The sequence below is a fragment of the Leguminivora glycinivorella genome, chromosome 16 (genome assembly GCF_023078275.1).
Source record: "Leguminivora glycinivorella isolate SPB_JAAS2020 chromosome 16, LegGlyc_1.1, whole genome shotgun sequence".
Classification (NCBI taxonomy): domain Eukaryota; kingdom Metazoa; phylum Arthropoda; class Insecta; order Lepidoptera; family Tortricidae; genus Leguminivora; species Leguminivora glycinivorella.
Window position 1 is genome coordinate 14,632,751 of NC_062986.1, and position 19,289 is coordinate 14,652,039.

General features: G+C 39.5%; 4 protein-coding genes across 6 annotated transcripts; 2 read left to right on the plus strand and 2 right to left on the minus strand.

Moving 5' to 3' along the window:
* Positions 1-192: 192 nt before the first annotated feature.
* On the plus strand, positions 193-6,020 carry LOC125234990. The gene is made up of 7 exons (XM_048141432.1): positions 193-1,385; positions 1,663-2,018; positions 3,046-3,201; positions 3,517-3,648; positions 3,723-4,287; positions 4,612-4,787; positions 5,110-6,020. The coding sequence occupies exons 1-7, from the start codon at positions 363-365 to the stop codon at positions 5,522-5,524; spliced, it is 2,823 nt and encodes a 940-aa protein (XP_047997389.1). The 5' UTR covers positions 193-362; the 3' UTR covers positions 5,525-6,020.
* A 3,291-nt stretch (positions 6,021-9,311) lies between these two features.
* LOC125234627 (calcium and integrin-binding protein 1-like) lies at positions 9,312-11,222 on the plus strand. The gene is made up of 5 exons (XM_048140952.1): positions 9,312-9,439; positions 9,531-9,633; positions 9,893-10,040; positions 10,607-10,731; positions 11,062-11,222. Exons 1-5 carry the CDS (start codon positions 9,348-9,350, stop codon positions 11,170-11,172), a joined length of 579 nt encoding a protein of 192 aa, XP_047996909.1. The 5' UTR covers positions 9,312-9,347; the 3' UTR covers positions 11,173-11,222.
* Positions 11,223-12,235: 1,013 nt separating this feature from the next.
* LOC125234628 lies at positions 12,236-13,600 on the minus strand. 3 transcript variants are annotated; one of them, XM_048140955.1, is made up of 4 exons: positions 13,462-13,594; positions 13,206-13,315; positions 12,655-12,793; positions 12,236-12,404 (listed from the first exon to the last, which is right to left on the minus strand). In XM_048140955.1, exons 1-4 carry the CDS (start codon positions 13,516-13,518, stop codon positions 12,390-12,392), a joined length of 321 nt encoding a protein of 106 aa, XP_047996912.1. In that variant the 5' UTR covers positions 13,519-13,594; the 3' UTR covers positions 12,236-12,389. The 3 variants fall into 3 exon arrangements, with proteins under 3 accessions (XP_047996912.1, XP_047996911.1, XP_047996910.1); XM_048140954.1 differs by having other exon boundaries at positions 12,236-12,529; XM_048140953.1 differs by having other exon boundaries at positions 12,236-12,793; positions 13,462-13,600.
* Positions 13,601-13,916: 316 nt separating this feature from the next.
* LOC125234975 lies at positions 13,917-19,264 on the minus strand. The gene is made up of 2 exons (XM_048141402.1): positions 18,886-19,264; positions 13,917-18,808 (listed from the first exon to the last, which is right to left on the minus strand). The coding sequence occupies exon 2, from the start codon at positions 18,665-18,667 to the stop codon at positions 14,639-14,641; it is 4,029 nt and encodes a 1,342-aa protein (XP_047997359.1). The 5' UTR covers positions 18,668-18,808; positions 18,886-19,264; the 3' UTR covers positions 13,917-14,638.
* Positions 19,265-19,289: the final 25 nt, after the last annotated feature.

The following is a 19,289-nucleotide window of genomic DNA, read 5'->3' on the forward strand; positions in this document are numbered from 1 at the left end:
TATTTATGAAAAAGCCTGTGAACGTAAAACGTTAATTATTAATTAATACTAATTCATTTAAATATCACATAAATTTTTATGGTGTTTTTATGTTACAACCGTGGGTGCCATATTTGTCTATATTGCTTATGGTTCCCAGCTTGCGCTATTAAAAAAAAAGAAATCAGCTACATACATTTATGGTGCGGCTGGAAGGATGGCGGGTTTGTTGCAGTTACACCATTTTCGATTGCATTATTAATTAGGTTCTGGGACAAAGTGAACAAAAATTAATGCTTTAAATTACTTCTAATACGATTTCATAATGATAGTGTGAAATACCTCATTTCTACCACATCCATTGTGGAGAAAATGCGGTGGTAATGGAATCGTTTGAAGACTCAAATTGCCGTTCTATGAGTGATAGTTTTTCTTTGTACGAACGTTACATGAGAAGTTTCAACGTAGTGGATACTTTCCGTGAACAAATCGAACCGGATCCAGTTTCATTATTGAGTAATTGTGACTACGAAAACCCAAGCATTGGAGGTAACATTGACTTATCAGCTGCTGTCCAAACGAAAGAGGATAGTAAACATTACGAACCCGCCCAAATTGACTGTGTTTCTATAGGTCTTAATGAAAATACTGCAGAACAGGGTAGTTTGATAGCAGATATTATCAAAATTGGCTCTCCTTGTACATCGCTCGCTCCTTCGCTGCATGGAAGCTCTTCCCTTACGGTGGATCACAACCTCACCGACAAATCTGACCCGGCCGACGTCCCCGTATCTTCGGATGAATCTAAATCCAGCTGTTTTAAACAGCCTATTTTTATAACCTCTACTATGGAAAACAGCAACAATGCAGTCGACATGCTTCGTGACGTAAGACATTCGGAAAGCGTCTTCAAATTGCCGATCAGCGAATTGTCATTTAACGGCACCTTAAAACATGTGCAGAAGCTGAAGCCCATTGTTGACCCTATAACTGCTTTGACTGCTAATGCTGGACTGGTGTTAGATGATAAATCGCAAGAATCAGACAGTTCAAATTTGTGTGAAAATATTGGTATTGCTTTTGAAGAGAAGAGCTGCCACACACCTGCTCCTAGTGACATATCTGATGAAAGGAGTACTAAAGGTACAGAGGGCACTGGAGATTCACAGTATGAAGATTTCACCAGAAAAGATAGTCTTTTTCAGAGGCCTGAGGAGAAAAGTGCAAAATGGAGTAATGACCAAAGTTACTCTTCTTTAGAAGCTTCATTTGATAGTGGTGTGCGCTCCCCGGACATGTTCTGTTCAGATGAGGAAGATGGCGAAGCAAGTGCAGCACCTGAACCATTTTGGAGCTTTTTGAAAAATTATGAACATCATGATAAGAAGAAGGTTAAGAAAATGGAGGTGAGCATTTCCAAGTCTTTTCATAATTAAAAAAAGTTAGAGATAAAATAATGTTTTTATTTTTTTTTTCACTTCAATAAGTAATCTAGTTCACTATTAAAATTAAAAGTTGTTGAATATTTTATTATTTATTTATTATTTAATAAGCAGGCAGGCAGATAAAGAACTGATATAGCCTGTATCCAGTGATCATTGTGACAGTAGTTGTAAAAGTCTATTTTTAAACTGATTCACATTTTGTGCTGAGACCACGTTCTACTTTCTACTTTTTTAACAGGAAAAGCTCCAAGGAATTCTACCACCGCCATCAGTCACAACTCTACGAGCAGATGTCACAGAGATGCTAAAGAAATACTACTGTTTCTTGCCAGCATTTAACAATGAAGTTAAAGTCGAGCCAATACCCATCACCCCAGTTACGCCTACTAAGCGAGTGTCCTTTGTAGAAATACCAACAATATCCCAAGTTACGAGAGAGGAAACGGCAACGTCTTCTAGAAGGGAGGAGAAGCCCGACTTAGAATTAGACACTAGTGTAAATGATAAAAGTATTGTGCTAGAGATGGGTACTGAAGAGGAAGCTAGGGAAACTCCATGGCCTAAATTATTGAAATGCAGGCATTATGATGTGTAGTAAGTATTGTTTTACAGATCCTTATAAGTTATAACTATGATAATGGTGAATGAATGATTATATCTGACATTAAGAACTTATATTTTTTTCAAGCAAATGAATAATGTAATATATGGCATCATCTTAGGTACATTGTTAACCAGATGTTTCAAATAAGTAACCTAATATTTTTGCAAATCCTTTTTGCTGAATTCAATAGAATTAAAATCTTTTAAGTCAAGAGTGAGAAAACATTTTAGGTAATCATTTAATTTCATGCACCAATCAAAACTTACCATCATGTGAGATTGTGGTTGGTGGCCAAATGCTTTTCCGGTCTCCATTAAAATAATTTTTTTTTTTATAAAATGTTCATAAGGGGAGAATATAATATTGAAATGCTTAGTGACAATATTGTAATGAATAATGTTTTGTTGTTATTATTTATGATATGTTGATATCACAACATTTTGTTAACCTAGTTCACCCAATGAATTAGGCATGGTTACCATTATCTTCAAATTGATGTCAAAGTCAAATATCGATAAGCAGTACTTAATTTCTTATTGGGAATTATTTCCGCTTCATAATTAGGCCACACAATACAAAGTAATCATTGTTATCATTGTTGACCTAAATTTATTGATCTGTATAACTCTCTTGAAAATGAAATGAATAATACCATACAATCTATCGATGTAGGGAACAAATCAAATTATTTTATTAAATATTTTTTGAGGCGCCTAGCCTTCAGAGATAACATACACTAGAGAAATTTCGACGGGTACCTCGGCGGTCGGGGTGGTGTAGCGGTTTATCACGTCAGCCGCGGTAGCTGGAGACCCGGGTTCGATTACCGGCTTCGCCATCAGTGGGCTTGATCGCTTTTTCTTTAGTGTATGGTATCTATTTCAGTTTATAACCATACAATCTGATTATGGCTAAGAAAGTCAATGGAAAAAATATGTGGATGGTCTTTAAACAAGAACTCTAGCTTAATCACTATAAAATACCGCCATCAGTATATAAAATGAACACTAATTCCAGTTACAATGTGACAACCTACTCCGAGAGGGTGGAAATGCTGGCGTTGCGCTATGGTGAGAGATATGTAGGCGCAGAGACTGAAACCAGTGTCAATGTCTACTCGGGAGGAAACCAGTCACCTAGCAGTGCACATAAAAGGAAAGCTCTTCGCCTCAAGTAAGCATATCTTTCCACATCAAATTACTCATGAAAGTAAAGCACTTAGAATAATTAAATTCATGAAAATCATACTAATTAATTCAACATAATATAAGGTTTACTTCAGTTGAATTAATAGGTACTCAGCTACTACTATTTCAGCTATTAATCTGTGTTGTTTCTCACTTCTCTTCATAATTCTCTTACATCTCAAAAAAAATCAAAAGACCAGGACCAGACCAACGCCAAGTCGACTTAGAACAATCTCAGTAGATTTGCTTTACTTGCTCAAGATGTTAAGATTTGCTTTTCTAATAAAACTAACTTTTTTAGGATGGCACAAGCAAAGTCACCCGGTAGACGTTTATCACATTTGGCGCGTCGGCGGCAAGCATTTTGCAGTGCTGCTACAATCAACGAAAAGGCCCAAGCAGGCACTGCCAAAATGGTCCTTATTGATAAAAAGTAAGTATATAATACGAATAACTATAATTTATTGTATTTTTTCTGATCAAGTATCTAACACAAACAATTTGAAGTTATTTCCCACACAGGAAGCTCATCAACTCTGCTGAAAGAAAGAGTCCCCGCCTTAGACGTACACCGGGCAAGAAAACCCCCAGCCGCAAGACGCCAGGGAAAAAGACTCCCGCCAAAACCCCAAAGACTAGAAGCGGAGGCTCGAGCCGCAAGAAAATTATGAGAAGGCTACTCATGGACTCAGACAGTATGACAAGATCTCAACCAACACGTGAAACACTAAAAAGAGCTTTATTTGTCAGTCCAGAGAATAGAAAGTCCATACCAAGCACAGCTAGCACATCAGTTCCTCTTCAAGCTATGAAGTCCAAAAGAGCTCTCTTCTCATCCCCCGACAGGTCAGCGGAAACAAAAAGCGCTGATGGGACTCAGAGTGATCATTTCCTAAAGCGTAAACTGGATGCTTTGGATGAACAACCGGAAAGCAGTAGAAGTAAGATGGCTAAGAGTCTGTCATTTGGCGGTGACACCATAGGGAGCATGCCTCCTCATGTCATGAATCGGCGAGCTTCTGAAGTTTTCACTAGGAGGAATTCTGTTGAGTTAAACGAAACTCATAAGAAGGTGAGACCATTTATTACACATTATTTAGATTTTAAATACTTTCCACTCTGAATAAATCTGACTAAAGTAAGTCTAGGGGAGTCTAGAAGTTGAACATGTAGCGCAAATGCAAGTATAGTCGTGCGCAAGAACTCAACTTATGTTAGACCCCGTGATCTAATATGAGTTTTCTGAATCTTTCATCAACTCTGATCATCTTCCCTGCAAAAATATCCATACTATAATGTAATGTGTGTGAAAACTCTGTCACATTTTTGTCCCTGATTTTTGAGCAAATGAAGTTTTTCGCGGTTATAGCCTAACACATCGTTATAAATGTTTCAGAAACTCCTCTGGGCGGTATCGGAGGCCCTCCGCGTGCACGGGTGGCGCATGTCGTCCGCCGGGTTCCGAGAGAAGGCCGAAGCGCTCGCGAGGCTCACTCGCCGCCTGTTGACGTTGCCGCCTCATGCTGCCAAGTTCGCGTCCCCTAAACTGTCTACTTCGGAGACCATGCTCAAGTGAGTACTCTAGAAGTTTATTTAACCTTTTGGATGATTTAAAAATAAAGCTTGAATAAAAAAAAGTGGAAGTATAAACTTAGATTTGTGGGAGGCAAATTCAAATATACTCGTAAGTCCTATAACAGATCCATTTATCTTAAACTGGTTGCTTTTGTATTTATATTTATTGAATGCAATTATCAGTTGTATTGATTAACCCAAATTTAATTACATAAATAAAACAATAAAAGTGCAAGCCGACATTATCTTCTTTCACAAGGTTAACTTCTGAACTCATATTTTTATACAATTGATTAATTAAATATTATCATGCTTTCAGACTCGCCCGCCAATACGTGTTCGCGATCATCCAAGGGCGCAGCATCGAGGACTGTTTCCAAGAAGAACAAATGAAGCTCGCCAACGATGGCAACAGCAAACTCTCTGGGTACATCTCTGCCAACGCCTACCAACAGTTCAAGGCAAGACAAGCCGCCCCTAGTACACTAACATCACAAATCAAAGAAAACTGCAACGGTTCCTTCAAACAGGACCAACCCCGGAGCGGCTCCAAAAATGTCCTCCAAGACAAACTTATAAATGTAGATTCTAGCTCAAACAGCAGCAGCGGTTTCAGCATGCTTGATAAATCTGGCCTCTACAAGTCAAATTCGATGCCCTCATTCGAAGAGGCAGCTAAAATGAGAGCCCGCAGGCAAATTAGTTTTGACAATCTCGATTTTCCTAAAAGGTGATGTGTTTATAGTCTTTTAATTGTTAAGGTACTGACTGATTTCGATAATGTTTGCGTTTGAGATATTTTAACGGTTTAAGTAGGCAATGACACATAGAATATCTGGTTTATGAAATGACTTTCTTTGTGGTAGCGTCATTAGATGATTGAGTGTATTCAAGTTATTATTATTAGTCCTAATCACCTTGCTGGACACTTTTCGAACTGGATTGAGTAGTTAATTTTGCAAATGTTATTGTTAAATGTTAATAGCCTCTTATCAAATTGGTCATTGAATGTGAAAGTATTTGTCGCGTCAAAAATTCTATGAATTTGACTAATCTATTCACTATTTTTATATAATAGACTTACGTACCAGGGTCTTTTTAAAAAACAATCCCGAATATCGAATTTCACCAGATCTGTACGTGTTTGGGCTCATTCTTCTCAGAATCACGAGCTGATTCGATCCCGACGATAAAACCGGCCAAGAGCGTGTCGGGCCACGCTCAGTGTAGGGTTCCGTAGTTTTTCGTATTTTTCTCAAAAACTACTGAATCTATCAAGTTCAAAACAATTTTCCTAGAAATTTTTTATAAAGTTCTACTTTTGTGATTTTTTTCATATTTTTTAAACATATGGTTCAAAAGTTAGAGGGGGGACGCACTTTTTTTTCCTTTAGGAGCGATTATTTCCGAAAATATTAATATTATCAAAAAACGATCCTAGTAAACCCTTATTCATTTTTAAATACCTATCCAACAATATATCACACGTTGGGGTTGGAATGAAAAAAAATATCAGCCCCCACTTTACATGTAGGGGGGGGGGGGGTACCCTAATAAAACATTTTTTTCCATTTTTTATTTTTGCACTTTGTTGGCGTGATTGATATACATATTGGTACCAAATTTCAGCATTCTAGTGCATACGGTTACTGAGATTATCCGCGGACGGACGGACGGACAGACAGACATGGCGAAACTATAAGGGTTCCTAGTTGACTACGGAACCCTAAAAAAGGTGTCCTCGTTTTTTTCCTTTACGTCACGATTTTAGTATGAACTTACTATGAGCGTGACGTATTGGAAACTCGAATTTAGTATGGAAAATTTGAGACATTTTTTTATCGTCGGGTAAAACACCCACCAGAGGAATAATATACTTCGGCAGTACGTTCGAAAAGTAGGTATACGTCACAGTTATGACTGTGAGGAGTTAGAGAGAGAAAGAAATTATGGTTCGTTCCATACTGAACTTACCTATGTACTTAGTACATATAAACAGTTTGTACTACTTTTACATTTGATTCGGAACCGTACTTTGCTCCAGTGTGCGAACGGGACATCGCCATATACGCATATAGTGCTATCTCTCGCACACCTGAGAACTAAAACTACCGTCAGACAAGTGTACAGCAAGGGCTAATAAAATTAAATGTATTAGTATGAATGTGAAACTTAGATAACGCTTTTGCTTGGTGGCGATTGTAGACCAGATATACTTAATATATGATATCATTTGGCATATTGCCATTACCTTAGGTTCTGTAAGCAATTTAAACGAATTTGTATGGTACATAGGTCTACATTATTTAATTTATAAACGTTTATTTCAAGAATAAAAACAACCTTTGCTACATCATTTGAATTATAAACATATTAATAGTGGCTTGGCTTAAAAAAGAAGCTATTTTTTTAAAAGTGGGGTTTTCTAGGCACAGGGGGCCGATTTTTGAGTCTCACTGTCACTAAAATACCGGTTGAAAACGGTGAATTGCCTATTATTTTCAGTGACAATTTTCTGAATTCGAACGCCGTGAGACTCAAAAATCGGCCCCCTTGGCCTTATATGGGTCCAGTCGGTATTACATCAGCAAATAAAATAACCATCACTTCGTTACAAATATCAAGGTATTCTGCACCTTTTATTTGGATTTATGTTTCAACACCCAAATAAATTAATAGAAAAATGAAATTATTAAAAACGGTGCGGGCACCTCAAAAATTTTGCTTACTGAACCCTACTTAGTAGTGATTCTTTATTTCGTTTATGTTTAAAGTGTTATTTTAAGATTGACAGTGTTCGCGTCATATTAGTCAAGATACGTACACTATAGCTACATATTTGTAGATCATGGGCAGGCGATTGGCATACTGTAAAGCAAATCCACTATGGCTCACACTACGCACAAATGTAAGGCCACCGCATAGCCGGTCCACACAGAGCGAGGCACGTCACGAGGCAATTGTGCTCACGCAGCAAACGTCCAATGTAAACTTGCCTCGCCCGAAGCAGTGCGCGTTCTGCTCGGTCGAGCAACCTGCCTCAGCCAAGACAAGTCTATATATCCCATTTGTCACACTAGGAAATTGCCTCGCGACGTGCCTCGCTCTGTGTGAACGAACCCGGCTAATAACTAAATTTTATCAAACGTATTTTAATTAAAATGTTGGTGAAACTGGTGTGTTCTTAGACTTCTTAGTTATCTGTCATTTTATGTGTATTTAGCCATTATTTTTTTTTCAAAGTTGTCCACCTCACTTTTTTTGTAACATGGGTATTTTTTACGCGATGCATACTCAGAATCGCGAGGTCTTTCGATCCTGATAGGACAAAAAAAATGTCCCAAGATTTCCATACATTTTTCAAACCTTCCATTCAGTTACCGCCATACAAAATGTATAAAAAAATGTTAACGGAATGGGAAAAAACCTAGGACACTTTTTTTCTCCTATTAGGACTGAAAGAGCTCGCAATTCTCGCAAATCACATAAAAATTTCCAAATCCAAAAAAAGTGTGGTGACTTTGAAAAAAATGGCACATTTGACAGAATGATGAAACCTGTTCAACAGAGGCTTATGACTAGTAGGGATTCGAATTAGCATAATAAATGTGCGTAGTATATGGTCGTGTGCTGTTATGGGCTGACTTTATACTTCTGTTTCTTTATTTGCATGTGACCATAAACACAAAGCTTTCTATAATATGTTACTGCTCATATTGTGCTTCCCTTTTTATAGTTTTGCAGGTTATCCTTTTTATAATTAGCTTACACATAATTTAGTTCATATTGAATGAAAGTGTGTTGTATATACTGATAGATGGCACTCACACTATCACAGATAACTTTGATTGGTTTATTTTCATTTGTTCTTACCGTCAACAGTTATCCTAATAAGAGCGACAAAGATAGAGGAAACTCCAATTTTCTTACATTTAGCGGTAACCTTTTTTATTTGCAATAAAGACTAATTTAATTGCTAAATCTAGCCGCGCTATGTTTTGCAGGAGCTATTTCTTTATTTAGCAATTTAATTAAGACCATTTATGTGTTTTGTTACTATTGCTGAGTACGATCTCACAATATTTTAGAGTAATAAATTATTTTTCTCTTACATGCTGTTTTATTCTTAAACCGCCAATGTTGGTGCTTAAAATCACAAAAACTGCCTAAAATCTTTGTATATCATAACACAACACACAAAGGCAGGTTATTGTAGAGGTCGCAGAGTGAGGCAATGTCCTAATGCAGACGTGCCTCTGTCGAGGCAGCGCGAGTTTTCCTCGGTCGAAGGACGTGCCTCGGCCGAGGCACGGCTACAATGGAAGTTTGCGACGAGAGCACATTGCCTTGCGATATGCCTCACTGTGTTTGGACTATATTGGTACTCATTTTGATTGAACCTTAGTTAAATTCTATTCCTAGATAAAACAAGAGTACACAGCTCTTATCTTCTTCCGCCAATTAACAATAATGCGTTAATGCACGATAAGATAATCTAGCATTGGACACATTCATTGTTGATACAAGTGGTTTGCTGTGTTGTTACATTGTGGCAATATGGGTGGCTCGCAATCCTATCCTGGGCTTACGCAGGATGTTTTAGAGGATTATACGACGCTAACTTATTTACATAAAGGCGAAATACTATAGTAAGATTTTTTGAAAATTAATGCTTAGTAATTTATCTTAGATGGCTTTTAAAAGTAGTCGTACAATAAGAATTGTTTATCATTATTTTAGTTTGATGAAAAAGGTGTATTCTATCGATCCGGAAAAAATCAAAGAAAACTATCATCACAGATTCAGCAAAGAAGAAATCCTGAAAAAGTTCGATGTTCTTAGAGTGAGTTTATGTTTTATTTTCTAGTTCTAGCTTGCGTTACCTATCTACAGGTTACAGTTTGAGTAGACGGAGAAGACATTAAGACAAAGCAACGCAACTTTTGTAATATAATATTCTAAAAAAATTGAGTTTTGGATGCGTGGTAAGGTAGTACCTACCAGCATTTGAAGTGTATGTTACTGTCTCATTTTAGAAGTGAATATCTCCTTGGTTATCACTTCTTAGCACATGTTTATACAATTGTTTTATGTAATTTCAGAATAACCCCTTCCAAGATCGTATCTTCAGCGTGTTTTCCTCCGAAAAGGATGAATGCTTTTCATTCGAGGACCTGTTGGACTTGTGTTCGGCTATGAGCTCCGAATGCCCCGTGGAGGTGAAAGCCGAATGGGCATTTAGGATCTATGGTAATTTTGGACTTTGTTTATTTACTAATTTCATAACAACTTTCAAGACCGACTGTTCGGCGTGTTTTCCTCTTAAGATAAGTTGCCTGTTAGCCGTGTGGGCGCGACTCAAGAGTAATAGGTAGCCGAGAAAACTCAAAAACCCTGATGTTAATGCTTTGCTTCGTAGATAACGTTTCGTAGGACCATTAGCGTTTGGTATAATGTATCTCTGAAAGAGATATGCATTATAGCGACGGAGTTCCGTTCATTACGACGAAAACTATTGGCATCTTGGCTACTGGCCCAGACGGCGGTTTGAATCCATTGCCGGCCACAGGAGGGCTTGGCCAGTACTTTAGTATTATGACAATTTCAGTTTATACTACTACTAGCTAAAAGTCCTTGGCTTCGTTAGAAAGAGACAAAGTAATAGCCTATGTCACTTTCCAACCCTTCAACTATCTCCACTTAAAAAAATCACGTTAATTCGTCGCTCCGTTTTGCCTTGAAAGACGGACAAACAAACGGTCACACACACACTTTCCCATTTATAATATTAGTATGGATAAAGTTTTTTTGCACAGATTTGGATGAAGACGGACAAATATCTGCTCGGGATATCAGCGGAATAATCGACAGACTGACCGAGCATACGAGTAATAGGAACCACTACGTTGAGATCAGCTCCAAGAAGAAGATTGCCGATATTGTAAGCGTAGAATGTATTTTTAAGAAGACTAAATCCTATTATTTAATACTATTTTTAAAGAATTTAAATAAGGCGTACATAATATGTAGTGCAAAATAATTTGCCCTCGAATTGTTACGGAAACATATACGAATGTGTCATGATAACGTACAGTCACCGACATAAATAAGTGACGATTTCTGTACCTTGTCACATTAACGTCGTGTCTGAAATGTTATACGAAATTGTCAAACTATTTAAAGTGACAAGGTATATAAATCATCACTTATTTATGCCGGTGACTGTACCTGTCTTCTTCACATGGATAGAATTTCTTATTATTCGTTTCAGATACTAAACGAGCTGAAATTAGACCACGCAGGAAGCATGGGATTAAGTGAATTCAAAATATGCATGACCAGGATATCAGAGTTTCAAACATCTTTCTATTTCAGGATATAATTTATATGGCACCTGTTTATCATTATTTATTAAAATACAATTTACTAAAATTTGTAGTATATTTATACACACTTCAATTTAGTTTCAACAAAACTGTTTCAATGATATAAAAGTACAAACAGCATCAAGGCAGGTATAACAAACCAATGGTGCAGATCAGTAGGTATTGCCTTGAGGTGAAAAATGGTAATGTCAGCTTTATTATTTGTAATAGAGGCAATCAGGGATGGTAAACTGCTCCTATCTGTCTTGGGGGCGATGTTGCTTACCTTCTTCTTTTTATTTGATAAAAGCCTTGCAAGAAGCTTTAGCGTCCTGGAATGACGAACTGTTGGTGTTAATCTGAAGACGATGGCAATGCCAGCTTTGTTACTCCAGCCCTAAAAGCCCCCGTAAACTGATGGTGCGAATATCTATACTACCGTGGCAATCAGGCAGGGATGGTAAACTGTTGGTGTCATCGTTTTATCTGATAAAGGCCTTGCAAGTAGCTTTATTGTTACTCCAGTCCTGGGTGGTAAACTGATGGTGCGAATATCTGTACTACAGTGGCAATCAGGCAGGGATGGTAAACTGTTGGTGTCATCGTTTTATCTGATAAAGGCCTTGCAAGTAGCTTTATTGTTACTCCAGTCCTGGATGGTAAACTGATGGTGCGAATATCTGTACTACAGTGGCAATCAGGCAGGGATGGTAAACTGTTGGTGTCATCGTTTTATCTGATAAAGGCTTTGAAAGTAGCTTTATTGTTACTCCAGTCCTGGATGGTAAACTGATGGTACGAATATCTGTACTACAGTGGCAATCAGGCAGGGATGGTAAACTGCAGTTGGTGTCATCGTTTTATCTGATAAAGGCCTTGCAAGTAGCTTTATTGTTACTCCAGTCCTGGATGGTAAACTGATGGTGCGAATATCTGTACTACAGTGGCAATCAGGCAGGGATGGTAAACTGTTGGTGTCATCGTTTTATCTGATAAAGGCCTTGCAAGTAGCTTTATTGTTACTCCAGTCCTGGATGGTAAACTGATGGTGCGAATATCTGTACTACAGTATCAGGCAGGGATGGTAAACTGCAGTTGGTGTCATCGTTTTATCTGATAAAGGCCTTGCAAGTAGCTTTATTGTTACTCCAGTCCTGGATGGTAAACTGATGGTGCGAATATCTGTACTACAGTGGCAATCAGGCAGGGATGGTAAACTGTTGGTGTCATCGTTTTATCTGATAAAGGCCTTGCAAGTAGCTTTATTGTTACTCCAGTCCTGGATGGTAAACTGATGGTGCGAATATCTGTACTACAGTGGCAATCAGGCAGGGATGGTAAACTGTTGGTGTCATTGTTTTATCTGATAAAGGCCTTGCAAGTAGCTTTATTGTTACTCCAGTCCTGGATGGTAAACTGATGGTGCGAATATCTGTACTACAGTGGCAATCAGGCAGGGATGGTAAACTGTTGGTGTCATCGTTTTATCTGATAAAAGCCTTGCAAGCAGCTTTATTGTAGCGGCCACCGAGGGTCCGGCCAGGTAGGGACGGCATTCCGCTGGTACGGCCAGTGCTGCCAGGCAGGACTGCCGGCTGCTTGTACTTCACGTGGAACACCGGGAAACTGAGGTAAGTCCTGCGGAAAAATGTGTGTTTGAATATTTTACCTTGATATCCAGTAAGATCACAGACCACAGTAAGACAGTTAAACATAATCTTACTTCAGACAGATTCGAAATAATATCTATTACTTATTAGTTGCCTCTAGAAATTAAAGGCGTGTTTGGAAACGTACGACGGATTTGACCTTTAACACATACCTACCTTATTGTGTTCACTTTCGTACAAAATCATACCTAATACTGGCAGTTAAAGTGTTAAGGCTAGCTTACATAAACAACTAACAACAACAGTGACTCAAAATAAGTATTTACCTACTTTTGAATTTGAGTAGCGAGTACGTAATTTTTTTCAGGTTAGTATTTGGCTAGGAATCTCCAGCCACTATCAATATCATTACATTATCATAAGAAAATGTGAATACTTACGGAGTTAGATCCGGTGGACATTGCCACATGTAATCTGCGTCTAGGAAGTAAGTGAGGGGATGGTATGCCTTAGGGTAGCCTCTGTAGTAGTTCCTGTGGCGCTGGCATGCCTTCAGAAGGGAGAAACATTTCAATTCATAGCACATAACAAGTCAACAGCACGGCTCAATTCGACGCCTTAACTTCGCCAGAGCTATAATCTATAATGAACCAAATTTTTGTGTACCTAATCGAATAAAAAATGCAAAAAACTTACTTCATAAAACAGTTCAACTTCATCTTGACGCCTGTTATCGATGAATAAAACATCCATAATTATCAAAACATTAAAACCGCCAGAAACTAGTAATAGTGTGGTTACTGAAACCGAAATTTACCCATTTATTGTAATCGTGATTTTGTTTTTAGCGCCTCTGCCCATTTAATAGAATTTTGACGTAAATCCATAGACAACACTGTAGACAGTTTGAATAGACAAGTTTATTATTAAGTTCAAGTAGACTGCAAATACAGGATTAATGAATATTAGGCACTGAGCAATTTTTACTATGGCGGTCCCATAGTAAACTTTGAACTATCGAAAACCCACATATTCACCCCGTAAATTATTTCAGGAGACTAAGTTCTGCAATCTTGTAGCGGAGATTTTACTCTAGAAGGGATGTAACAGCAATCTGGCTACATGGGTCTATATATATAACACAGTACAACATAGCCATTGCACCGACCATGAATCAACACTCGATGGGCGTACAATTCCATCTCAAATCTAACTCGATCTCATCTCTTGTTATGAATGCAACCTCTAAACTCTCTCAGGGAAAATTAGAAGGGCCCCAAGTCCCGTGGCTCTTATCGGTGGATGCACGGCACAACTGAATCTCCAAAGGAGAACTCATCGTGCATCCCGCAACTCAGCACTCTTATCTCATGCTCAAGAACTTGCGATGAGTACTGAGGTGGGAACCATGTGGTCCCCGACGAGCCTCCACAACAACCCCTACAGCTCATCCATCAGCCTCCATAAAGTAACCTCCAGTAACTCAAACCGATAGCATACCAGCCACCTCACATGTTGCATTCAAACTCGAGCTACACACAGAATATCACTCAACTCAACAACTCAGCTCTATCTCAAGGTAGCCGTTAACTCATGGTCACTGCAATATCCATGAGTATATCAAATATAGCAATGTCTCACTTACCAAGAGCGTTGTACACGTGCCACACGGCGAATTACGTACCAGTACTCAGAGCACCTCTCTCCACGTGTCTCAACTCGTTTCCGCCCTTTTCTCCTCGCGGTCACCTCTGACACTTGCTCACCTCCATCGCCAGTGTTACCAGTGAAGAATACGCTAAGAGTGACGGTTTGGATACATACCACAATAACAGACTTCGCGATCTCCGCGACACTCCCGAAGGCGAGAAGATCACATAAGTAGCGTCATCAGCTGGCGCGTCCATTCGGCTATTCGTTCTCTAGCCCAAATGGCAGCGTTCCGCCTTGCTCTAGTCACTTCCTGTGGCTGGTCTTCCATAACAATTGTCTCTTTCACTTCTGTCTCGTCGGGTATATCATTATCAGAAGCTTGCTCAGTTTGCATAGGACTAGTTTCAGAATCTAACACAACTTCTCTCTCGATTGTCGATTCAGTAGGGATTGTTAACTCATCAATCTCCATCTCGGGCTCAGGAGATACCATCGTATCAGGTACTTTCGGGGGTTCTCTAATTTCAACTATCTCCATGGGCTCAGCTGGTATCTCTGCCATTTCAGTGTCTTGTGTTGGTAAACGTGCATAATCTGTTGGGCCGTACGTGTCAGACTCTAACGGATACAGGTGTGCTATGGATCTCGTGAATTCTGTATTCCCAACTACCACTTTGGCTGCTCGGCATTCACCGTCACGGCTTCGGATCAAGCTTGAAATTCTGCCAACCTTCCAATTGATCCTATGTTTGGAGTCATTCTTGATCTGAACGATGTCGCCAACTTCTGGAGACTTCTTAGATATCACTCGCGGTTGTTTATGAGAGTGGCTGAATCTATCCCGCAGACTTGGTAGGTATTGGTTGGTGAACATCTCTTTATATTCGTTAAGTATCCTCTGACCTCTCTTCCAGCCTTCGACCAAGTCGACTTTCGTATTGGTGCCTTGTGAGGTTCCTTCGCAAAGTTCTGAGTTTATCTCTAGGCACTCACCTAGGGATAGAAAATCTGCTGGCCGCAGCACTGCCTCTGGGTCAGAACCCACTGCAGTCAAAGGTCTAGTGTTCAAGACAGCCTCAATCTCCTTCACTACTGTCTGCATTTGACCATCAGTTAATAAATGCTTATCAAGTGTGCGCTTCAAGCAGTGTTTTACCAGTCCAACTAAACGTTCATAAAAACCGCCTTGCCAGGGTGCAAGCTGCGTAATGAATTTCCACTTGATATGTTTCTCCTGGCAGTATGACTTGATCAGTACTTCACTCGTCAGCTTGAACTGTAGTGCATTGTCAGATATCAATACTTTAGGTGGTCCTCTGGCAGCTACGAAACGCCGTATCGCTAGCAAACACTCCTCAGCTGTCAAAGCCTTGACCAACTCCAAATGTACAGCACGAACTGCTAGGCATGTCATAAGACAAATCCATCGTTTTTCTCTGCCAGTATTTGTCTCCACTAAAACCGGTCCGAGGTAGTCTAATCCAGTGAAGGTAAATGGAGAACTATAGTTAACCCTTTCACTGGGTAGTGCAGGTGGTGGTGGCAGTTTGTAAGGACCTCCGGCATATTTCTCACACTGTGAACACATCTTTAGGGTTTTCTGAACTTGGGCTCGCCCATGAGGGATCCAATACTTCTCGCGTAATATGCTTAGCGTGTGCGGTACACCAACATGGTAGTTATCTCTATGCGTCTTCAGTATTATCTCGGTTGTGAAGGGTGATTTCTTCGGAATCAGAATGGGATATCTCTTATCATATGATAAATTTGCATTTGCGAACCTTCCTTTGCATCTCAAGATCCCATCTTCATCTCTAAAGAGACCTAAGTTTCGTGACAAACTAGTGACCTTTCCTGAAACTTCTTCTGAAAAGTATTTTCCTTGCAACTTCTTTATTTCGGACACTGACTCTTTTTCTGAGAGGTCTTGCAAAGAATCCAAACTTTCATGAAGTGTAGTGGGTGCAGAATTTTCTTCCAATTCAGGAAAGTCAAGTTCATTATCTTGGTCTTCATATCCTCTCATTGTCATCTCTGGACCGTCCACCATGTCCAGAGCCCTCCCAACCAAGCACAATTCTTCGTTCTTCTGCTGCTTTGGCCAATTGTTTTGGTCTTGTAGAAGAAAATCTGGACCATGGAGCCATAGATCCCGTTTTTGATGCCACAGTTCTGGCCTAGTAGCTATATCTGCAGGGTTTTGTTTTGAGTTAACATAGCGCTGCTCTACTCCTAACATATCCTTAATTTGCTTGATCTCATTGACTCGTCTCAATACAAATGGTGGAAGCAGCCTACTTGATTCGATCCAAGCTAGGACAACTTGACTATCCGTCCACAAATATATCTTGCATATATTTAGGTCTAGGTGGCTTTTGACATACTTCAGAAGTCTACTTCCTATCAGACACCCTAGCAATTCAAGTCTAGGAATTTTGAGATCGCTCTTGTCTTCTGCCGGGGTTATTCTGCACTTAGACATAAGAAACGAAGTTGATACATGCTCTTCAGTTATGACACGCAAGTAGACGACTGCTGCATATGCATTCATTGACGCGTCAGTGAAGCAATGTAGTTCGTACTTAGTACAACCCGGCTTTACTCCACTTGTAACATGTCGGGGCAGTTCTACTTCGTTAACAGCTTTTAAATCTTTAATTATGTTCCTCCATGATGTCAACAAGTCTTCAGGCAGAATCTCATCCCATTTGAACTTCCTAGTACAGATCTCCTGGAACAAGAGTTTTCCCGGTAGCACGAGTGGGGATACGAATCCACATGGGTCATACAGACGCGCTAGCATTCTCAAGACTCCTTTCTTTGTAATGCCCTTGTCTACAGTCTCACTTTCAAAGGTATCGTTATTCAGATTGAGACGTAAAGTGTCATTTTTCAAATTCCATACCAAACCGAGGATCTTCATTTCACTCTCTGGTTTAGCTCTCTCTTGCTTGGGAATCTTGTCCATGAACTCTTTGTCGTTCGACATCCAATCTCGTATGTTCATTCCTAATTCATTGAATGAGTTCCTAGTTTGAGCATACAATTTGAGAGCCTCTTCTCTTGACTGAACCGAAGTCACCAAATTGTCTACATAACATTTATCCGCTATCACTGGAAGCAGACTCTTGTTAGTCCTTGAAATGTGGTATCGAATAGTTGCTGCTAAGAGGAAAGGGCTTGATATTACCCCGAAAGGGACTCTGCAGAATCTGTATTGAACGATGTTGTCTTCAGCCAGTTCTTTGTCCAAATCTTTGACCCAGAGAAACCTGGTCACATCTCTGTCCTCTTTCTGTAGACCAACTTGAAGAAATGCTTTTTCAACATCTGCAGTGACAGCAATCTTCCCAATCCTAAATTTCAGCAGTAATCCTGTCAAGTCTTCCAGCATGTTTGGGCCCCTGTACAGGCACTCATTCAAGCTTTTCTCGTTTTTTAACTTAGCTGAAGCATCATAGACCAGTCTGCCCCTTTTTCCTTTCTGTTGAACCATATGAAAGGGTAGATAGTGTACAGGATGGTCGACTTGAGTGGTAGGATCCACAATTTCTATTATGTTAGCTTCCAACTGTTCCTTTAAGATTTTCTCATATTCTGTTTTATCTTCTTTATTTGATCTTCGCAATACACCCTTTAATCTACCAAAGGCAAGTCCGAAATTGGTAGGCAATTTTGGTGGATACTCTATCCATGGCCACTTGACCTGGTACCTTCCTTCACTGTATTTGACAGTCTTGTTGAAGTGCTGAACAGCTTCTTCCTCACATGTAGTTTTTGGAGAATCACATATCCCGATGCTCTCAAGTGACCATAAGAATTTGACGTCTATGGTACGCAGGGGAAGATCTGGTTCTGTAAAATGGTCTTGATTAATATCATGGCACTGGCAATACGTAGCCACAGATAGAATGTCCCCTTCCGTGTTGTTGGTAGCACTTCCTGCGAGAAACCAGCCAAAATCAGAATCTACTAGAAAGGTGTTATTCCCCAAGTCAACACTCTTTCTGATGAATGAAAAGTATAAGTCATTTCCAATCAATAAATCAATGCCTTCACCAGTAGAAGTATCGTCAGCCAAGATGTCTATCATCGGTGACTCTATCATAGCCATTGGTACCTTTGTAGTGATGTATGGGACTATATTCACTCTAATCATTCTTTCAACATTACGTTTACTTACTATAGTAATGGTTGCATATGGGCAAAGCATTTCTCTAGGCTTCTCTGATCCAAATGTATAAATCATTAGACAATCTTCTCCGTCAGGTTTGATATGTAGTAATTTAGCTATTTTGTTTGTGATGTAGGTACGTTGGCTTCCCGAATCAAGTAAAAGTCTAATGTGTAGACTTCTCCCCTCCGCTGTCCTTACTTGGGTTACAGCTGTCTGTAAGAAATTAGATGGCTTATTTAGTTGTATATTAACTGAAGTCATATTTGAAACAACCATGGTAGTGTCCTTACCCCGCTGCACCTTTTGTCGACACAATGCTCTATTGTGCATCTTTGAGCAATGAACACACTTCCTCCTCCTGGTACATCTGGAGGCACGATGCCCTATTTGAAAGCAAACGTAGCACCTGTCTTGCAGTTTCCCGATCCTTTCCTTATAGGTGTTGAATTTGGTGCAATCTTCACTATAGTGCTCCCCGTTACAAAATATGCATGTTTTCTTCATGCGTTTCCTATTTTGATTTGAGACAGCTTCCCTCTTTTGTTGCCATCTTCGTTTTCTCGTAGCAATTTGCAGCGTCGCTGTTGAAGCATCATGTTGAAGCTCCATCATGCTGGACTTCACAGGAATAACAGAACTCTCTGGATTTAAAACGACCAAACTCTTCGAACTTTCCATTGCTGTTATTACAGCA

What these genes read in the sequence shown, in the direction of transcription:
- LOC125234628 (XM_048140953.1), bottom strand. Translation starts at nt 13,518, where the DNA reads ATGGATGTTTTATTCATCGATAACAGGCGTCAAGATGAAGTTGAACTG. An exon ending in AAGTTGAACTGTTTTATGAA is followed by an intron (nt 13,316 to 13,461) that starts GTAAGTTTTTTG and finishes TCCCTTCTGAAG; the next exon opens with GCATGCCAGCGCCACAGGAA. An exon ending in TGTCCACCGGATCTAACTCC is followed by an intron (nt 12,794 to 13,205) that starts GTAAGTATTCAC and finishes ATTTTTCCGCAG; the next exon opens with GACTTACCTCAGTTTCCCGG.
- LOC125234975 (XM_048141402.1), bottom strand. Translation starts at nt 18,667, where the DNA reads ATGATTTATACATTTGGATCAGAGAAGCCTAGAGAAATGCTTTGCCCA.
- LOC125234990 (XM_048141432.1), top strand. Translation starts at nt 363, where the DNA reads ATGGAATCGTTTGAAGACTCAAATTGCCGTTCTATGAGTGATAGTTTT. An exon ending in AGGAAAGCTCTTCGCCTCAA is followed by an intron (nt 3,202 to 3,516) that starts GTAAGCATATCT and finishes TAACTTTTTTAG; the next exon opens with GATGGCACAAGCAAAGTCAC. An exon ending in ACTTCGGAGACCATGCTCAA is followed by an intron (nt 4,788 to 5,109) that starts GTGAGTACTCTA and finishes TCATGCTTTCAG; the next exon opens with ACTCGCCCGCCAATACGTGT.
- LOC125234627 (XM_048140952.1), top strand. Translation starts at nt 9,348, where the DNA reads ATGGGTGGCTCGCAATCCTATCCTGGGCTTACGCAGGATGTTTTAGAG. An exon ending in ATGGGCATTTAGGATCTATG is followed by an intron (nt 10,041 to 10,606) that starts GTAATTTTGGAC and finishes TTTTTTGCACAG; the next exon opens with ATTTGGATGAAGACGGACAA. An exon ending in AGAAGAAGATTGCCGATATT is followed by an intron (nt 10,732 to 11,061) that starts GTAAGCGTAGAA and finishes TATTCGTTTCAG; the next exon opens with ATACTAAACGAGCTGAAATT.